This window comes from Triticum dicoccoides, chromosome 1A, assembly GCF_002162155.2.
Source record: "Triticum dicoccoides isolate Atlit2015 ecotype Zavitan chromosome 1A, WEW_v2.0, whole genome shotgun sequence".
NCBI lineage: Eukaryota > Viridiplantae > Streptophyta > Magnoliopsida > Poales > Poaceae > Triticum > Triticum dicoccoides.
Genome location: NC_041380.1, coordinates 270,628,472 through 270,635,793, shown reverse-complemented (window position 1 = coordinate 270,635,793; position 7,322 = coordinate 270,628,472). Strand labels below are relative to the sequence as shown.

Here is a 7,322-nt window from a genome sequence, read left to right as displayed (position 1 = left end):
TCACGTACAGTAATTATTACATGGTCTAAATCTCTGTTGAAGTTCCAACAAGCAACAAAAATGGCACAAGAGCTATATGGATATTACGTGAAGCAGAAACTGTATCTCGTGTGATCTCTGCATCAACAGGAATGCGGGAAAAGCTTCTTCTCGCCCCAGAGTCCCTAGCAGCCTTGAGCCCATATAAGCTACTTCCTTTAGTTGAACTGCGCCTATTCAAGCTATAAATCATGGAAGAGGCGCCTGATTTGCTCAACAGTGGCAGGCATCAACGTCACGGGACATCTTTTATGCTGAAGTAAAACAACCGACAATGTCACATTACAGATTTGGAACACATAAAAAATGACAGCTTCTAATGGCTGGTTTAGGAGAATATCTACCTGAGAGACAGACTTGAATATGCAACTGTAGCAGAACACAAAACCAGAAACAGAAAGAACAGACGGGTTGTTGCGCTTTTGGCAGCACAGAGGGCACAGCGTCCTGTCAGTTGGCAAGGGAAGTCCATCTTTAGCAACCTGATGAAAGTTATAAGAGCACGATATCAAACTGCTGCCGTAAATAATTACAAGTGTACTACACAGACAACAGGCAACAGCATAGTTGCAAAACTAAGACTTATGATGGCATCCATGGTTCAGATCAAAAGTTGGTGTCGATGCCAGAGAATGGTAGTAGCTTTCTTGCAAACATTTACAAGTATATACCACATATACCTTTGGTAGCGGCGGCGGAGGAGGTGGGGGGTATACAGTCGGAGCTGACATTCTTTCTTCAGCAGATTGATACCACCACTCCATCATCTAGATAAGATCACCAGAAAGAGAACATTTAGTGCGGCCCTGGACTGTAAAATGCAGTAGCATCACAATGCATCTACCGCAGGAAGAACATGAAATTACACATTAAAAGACGTTAAGAGAAACCACATGCCAGGACTACTATTCCATTCTACCTAAACTGTCCGCCTGTAAAGAAAGTTTATACGAGTGACAGAACCTTGAAAGATTTTTTAACCTCTTGAATTCCTAGGGAAGAAGTTTGAACTGACCTTGAAAAAGAAGACCGCAGCAATTAAACCAGTTTGTGCATAATCTAGAGTCGTGTACGTACAATTAAGGAGCACCCTCTGGACAGTCTGCAGAGATCATATAAAAATAATCTTGTTATAAATTATGACTAGACAATTCATACTTGTAAGAAAATCCCGGTATTGAGTAGTGTCTGTCATTTCCTACCTTTAACCATGGAGGACCACGAAGTCTCTCGAGTTCACGACTTCTAATTCTTGATATCCTAGAAGATGAATCCATCTACTTTGTCAAGAAAAGGCAAGAGGAAGCATCTCAGCAGAATAACCATGTGTTAATATGGAAACAGTAAATGCTGTTTTCATCTCATGAGATTTTGTCGTCTCCTAATATGGAAACAGTAAATGTTTTTTTCATCTCATGAGATTTTGTCATCTCCTAATATGGAAACAGTAAATGCTTCTGTCATCTCTTAATATGGAATGGTAAATGCTGTTTTGATTTTAAAAAAGGCTGTTATCAGTAAGGAAAATTCAATGCAAAAGATTAGACATAATGTATGAATCATGATAATAAGCTCAGAAGTATGGTTCCGTATATGTTGCGCTACATGCTAACCAGTAATATACGCTCTAATGGAAATTGGTAAGTATTATACCAGCTCTTGTCCAGTAGCACGACAAACATGAAGCCCAAGCACATGAAGTCCTGGACTGTAAAATGCAGTAGCATCCAACAAATACAGCAACTGGTAAGCAAATGAAAGGCCTGCAAATCAATATAGGACCATAAGTTAATTTATGTTGCCCATGTAATGAAACAGACAGAGCAGCGATGCACAATTACTTCGCATCATCAAATGTATAAAAAAGGGATAAACTAATAAAGTCTACAAGCATTGCAAAGTTATAGATTGACCCAAGAAAAGGCAGGTCATCCAAAACTAACAAAACAAATCGCAAAACTGAAACTCATAGGCATCTTTTAATGGTCTTATATAAGAGAAATATAGATGAAATGAGCTTTCCAAAATTATCAGCTACAGAAAAGGCTTTAAACAAGTTAGGATTTATACAAGATGTTCATATATATGAGTAGTGGATCAACCTTCATGAGTCGCATGAATCCATGGATAACAAACACCTATTAGTGCTGCAAAATTGGTCCTAAGGCGTGTGAGATGTGACACTTCTCCAGCTGTAGTCCCAACTTGTGCTTGAGAAGTCTCCCCTTGTTGATCTGATACAAAGCCAGCTTCGTCGAATCTAACCTCACCCTGATCCCATAGGCTTGCCTGCAATCTTGCTTCTCTTTCTTTGTTATATACAGACTGCAACTTTGACTTGAAATACGGTAAAACAACCTATACAGATATTTGGAGCAGGTTAATAGCAGAATTTGTCCAAAACAGAGCTGTTTCATGACTTTCATCATTGCACTACATTACATATTTCATAGATCAATTTACAATCTTATCTTAACGAGACAAAATTTAAAACTAGATGATTAAATTTGTCAACTGCAGAATCTATGAAGATGTGCATAGCCTATTGAAGAAACTTGCGAACTGTATTGTAAAAGCAGAAAATCACAGCTTCAAATAGCACAAGAGCTTGAGTAAAGCACGTACTCCCAAAGATCCAAAATAAGTGTCGCAGTTTTGAACTAACCTTAGTTCAAAACTGTGACACTTATTTTGGGTCAGAGGGAGTATCACATTTCAACATTGAGATGCTAAAGTAAATAAAGTTGCACACCAAGCAGATTGAGAACAAGTACATTAAGCAATTGGGGCTCAATATGCTTGCAATTCAGGCATGGGCAGACTATCAGCAGCGCAGCGTATTATAGATGCAGATTAAATATTACTCCCTCCGATCCAAAATAAGTGTCGTGATTCTAGTTCAAATTTAACTCCGCCTATGTCTTCTAGGCATAGCCGGTCCCAAGCCCGGGTAAAGGAGGAGGGTTGTGATAGGCTTGGCGAGCCAACGTAAAAACTAGCCAGTCCCATAGGTATGAAACCCATTTGAGCGAGAATAGTACTAGGATGGGTGACCTCCTAGGAAGTCCTCGTGAAAGGGTTTCATATCTAAGGGTTGTGATAGGCTTGGCGAGCCAACGTAAAAACTAGCCAGTCTTTTGGGTATGAAACCCATTTGGGCGAGAGTAGTACTAGGATGGGTGACCTCCTGGGAAGTCCTCGTGAAAGGGTTTCATATCTAGCCTACCCCAACTTGTTTGGGATAAAAGGTTTCGTAAGTAAGATTCTAGTTCAAATTTGAACTAAAACCACGACACTTATGTTGGATCGGAGGGAGTACATGTCTTCATAGGACAGTAACTAAAGCAGAGGACACATGGATATTCACGTCGTAGACCTGCTAGTGAGGTAAAGTAACTCGGGTAGTGATGTCTGCTGGAGTCCTGGTGAGCGAGTCAGCTATGGATACACATTGCAAGATCACACGAGAGGTTAACATGTGGTGAGTTTTGTCTGTAAGTGTTAACATGATGAGATCCCAGATAAAAAAATGAATGCATTCAATAAAAGAAATCACTTTAGTAGGGCTTGGGTGGTTTGTTGCTCACAGGTAGCAGCGCAAAATTCAGCATAACTAAAACTATTAAAATCCAGAACGTAGCAAAGCCAACATAAGATAATACTTCAAATTAATCTCTGCCAGGGGACATCATTACCAAAAATATAACAGAGAGGGTTTTCTGGCGCTTCCTTAGTGCAGAGTCATAGACTTTGACATTAGATTCTGCACCAGGACTACTTCTGTTCACAGAAACGTTAACAGGCCTCCGCCTGAGACCATATAACGACTCTGAAAAGGAACCATCTGAAAGATATATGCAGGAAAGTTGTAATCAAACACAATCACTAATGGCAAAAGCTGGTAATATAATTACTTGTTTGTTGATAACTTGTCAGACTTGTTTTATCAATCATACAATTGCACTACCACAACTAGGCTAAAGTAGGTTAAAATAGCATAGTCCTAGTTATTTCTTTCATTGTGGAATGAGTTAGTGCTAAGGCTTAAGGTGGAGTCACTCCATTCTTCTACCTTAATATGTTGTATCCATGGTTCTATTCCACAACCAAAAATAAATTCTTCTGCGATACTAGGATTGGGTGACTCCACGATGAAGCTACTAATCGAATTAAAAGTTTACTTCTCTGCCACATAGTCACACTAGATAACAAAAGTAGTGGTAAGAACCTACCCTGCAAGTAGGATTTGAGATGATGAGGTTAATGTAAGGCTGAATTAACAGATCGGTGGGTAGCCTTATTTAAACAGCTATCAGAGAGTGGTGTGTAATTTCTTTCTCAATGATGCGCACCATGCAGAGAAATAAATAGCTGAAGATTAGCACCAAACTAAATACATAATAATACATTTTTCCCGTGATATTCCTATATTACCATTCCATTGTTCAAATATGAAGGTTGTAAACAAAGTTCCTTTTAAACAGATAAGGGAGTTCTGCTACAGAGACAACGAACCTGTTGTTCGTAGACTATGGGACTCAAGAACAGACATTAACAAAGCAAAGAATTCATCTTCATAATCTAAAACTTTATGCAAGGATGGCCTCCTTAGTGCAAAAACCTGCATATAGTATCAACTAATTAGCATTGTAAAGAGGGTGCATGATAAACTAAAATCAAATACGCAGACAGTAATAAGTTTGGCTAAGAAAAAAGTACTAAACAGGTCATAACTCAAAACTTTGTTCCTTTAACGAAAATCTTGTAAAACATAGCACTTGTCGTGTTCCAATACCTAGGCACCTTTCTAACAAACAGCCCTCGGTACAAGATCACTTAACTGCCTGAGAAACACCCTTATTGTTGATATAACAAAATTGTCTCTTGAGCTTTTGGAGGGTATCTTTTGCAAGGCAAATTTTCTGCCTTGTTATGTGCAATCCATCCTAAAATAACTTCTTGTGACCAGAAAAGGAGGGAAAAAGGATGCGATTTTTAGCTTCTAAGATCAAAAGTAAAATTGTAATTGACTTTCTCAAACATAGGCACATCCATCAGTTGTGTGCATCCTGGAGCCTGCAACTGAAAACAAGCACAGAGGATACTGGTACTTTGCCTCGGCATGTATTCGTTTTCAAAGTTCTGTTGCGAGTGGTAATCTTGGGTGTTTTTCAGATTGCCATTATACTAAGTACCATCTACATTGTTACCTGGATTTATTTGCCAGTATATCTCAGCTCATTGCATAACAGTAGGGATCCATGAGTGAGAATTCTGATGGGAGAAAAGGCTAAGATTTCAGGGTGGCTAACTCGAATTAACAAGCATGCTAGTTTGAGTTATCAAGTCGATTATTCAGGTACAATGTTATATGTTCGGATGTTCCCTTCATCGTCAAACATATACAGTACATCACAACCCAGCAATGTTCCCCTAGCATACAGCTCAGCAACAAATGAACTCAATATCCCTCTAAAAAGAATACGTGAATCCAATTTCACTATTTCTCACGTAGCAATTAATTTACCCAAGTCATTGCAGCTAATCAAACAACCTAAAAAGACGAAATACTGGCTTTCAGCGGCAGCAGAAGCAACTTTTCCAGCTGCAAATATTGTGTATTACTGTCTTCCCTGGCTAACTACATTTCGTGGCCTCACCAATCAAACCTAGCATATATTCAATCCAAGCAAATAAAACACAAGCAGAACTCGCACTCTCAGTCATCCACTACAATGTAATGGACGAACAGACATTATTCGAACAGTCATAAGCACCCAATACTAATAGACGCAGCTAGTCAACCAAACCGGATCGATGGGCATGATCGCATCGGAAAGGAGGCGGTGTTTCACTTACCCCGAACGAGTAGGAGAGCGCCGCGCGGAGGCTGGCCGGGAGCTGCTGCGCCGCGGACATCTCGAAGAAGGTGGGCCGTGCGCCCTGCCCTCCCACCTGGAACAGCATCGCGCCGCCGCCGCCGCCGTCGCGGCCTCCTCCGGGTGTAGGGGGAGCGGGATAGGGTTAGGCCTCGAGCCTATGGTGCAGACGCGGCGTCTTGGCGAGGTACAGCGACGGAGCTGTATTCCGGCGGTGGGCCGCGGGGTTATCCGGTGGCGCGTTCGTGTAGTCCTGCGCGTCCACGCCGGTGAGAGAAAGGAGAGGTGGGGCGCAAAAGAAAAGCTGTGAGGGAGACGGGTCCGAGGCGTGAGGGAGAAGAAGAGACTACATTTGTTTCGTGGGATCTTTTTCTTTAAACTGGTTCGTGGGAGTTAAAGATGGAAAATGAAAGTTGAGGGCCACTTTGATTCGCAGGGTTTTGAAAATGTAGAAATAAAAAAGTATAGGATTAGAATGGCATGTCAATTTAAATCCTATACGCAGCCTCGTTGATGGAGGGGGCCAAGGTGGACGACCGCACAGGGCCCCTCAAAATTTGAGGCCCCCAAATTATCAAGTATTAGGCTTACATGATTTAAGCAAAGGCCTAGGAAAAGCGTATAGAGAGTCCACTCAGCAGCAAAGTCAGTCAACGGGTCCTCATACATCTATCGACCAGGCATGTTTGCGTTATCAATCGCTAACCCTAAACACAACACACCGATCAGCTTGCTTCCGCCAATCGCCCAGGACGCCGTCGTCTGTTGACTGCCTTACACGGATCGGCCAGGACGCCGTCGTCTACTGCCTTCCCCCTCCATGGCTGCCCCCAGTCCTCCAGTACTAGTCTACTAGGTATGCATGTCTCATCTGCTTAAGCCCATCCCTCTCTTTGATCTCCATGATGCTAAGTTAGGAGTAGATGAGTAGGTTAATATTATTTGTCCACGGGGCTAGGTATTGGTACTCCAGACTGGCACTAAATTAGGTTGACAGAGACCCAATTAGGATGAAATTGAAATTGTCCATGGAATTTTTGTCATGAATTTATTTGTCAATAAAGCCAAGTTAGCAATAGTATGGAATTATATTTGTTCCTGATTAGTGGTAATAAAGTGAGAATTTGTTTTAGTTATATTAGTTCTTCTATCGTGTGAAAAAATTGAAATAATTTTAGGCCCTATTTTGATTTTCACCCCGGGGTCCCGAATTTCTGGAGACGACCCTGCCTATATGATTAGCAATGAGTGTTTGATGCCACATAAAAAACAAAGAAAATTGTAAAAATATGTTGCAGTGGACGTTAGATTTCCTATAAAATGTAATACTCCCTCCATTTTTATATAAAAGGCCACAAAGTCAAATTACAGGTATCAAGGTAAAATTTAAAACGTGTTTTGCAA

At 40.9% G+C, this 7,322-nt stretch overlaps 1 protein-coding gene across 1 annotated transcript; it reads right to left on the bottom strand.

Moving 5' to 3' along the window:
• Window positions 1–6: 6 nt before the first annotated feature.
• Window positions 7–6,271, bottom strand: LOC119268487 (peroxisome biogenesis protein 12-like). Its single transcript, XM_037550145.1, has 10 exons — window positions 5,899–6,271; window positions 4,555–4,660; window positions 3,735–3,883; window positions 2,142–2,397; window positions 1,693–1,802; window positions 1,242–1,316; window positions 1,055–1,141; window positions 720–806; window positions 384–521; window positions 7–293 (listed from the first exon to the last, which is right to left on the bottom strand). Exons 1-10 carry the CDS (start codon window positions 6,004–6,006, stop codon window positions 222–224), a joined length of 1,188 nt encoding a protein of 395 aa, XP_037406042.1. The 5' UTR covers window positions 6,007–6,271; the 3' UTR covers window positions 7–221.
• Window positions 6,272–7,322: the final 1,051 nt, after the last annotated feature.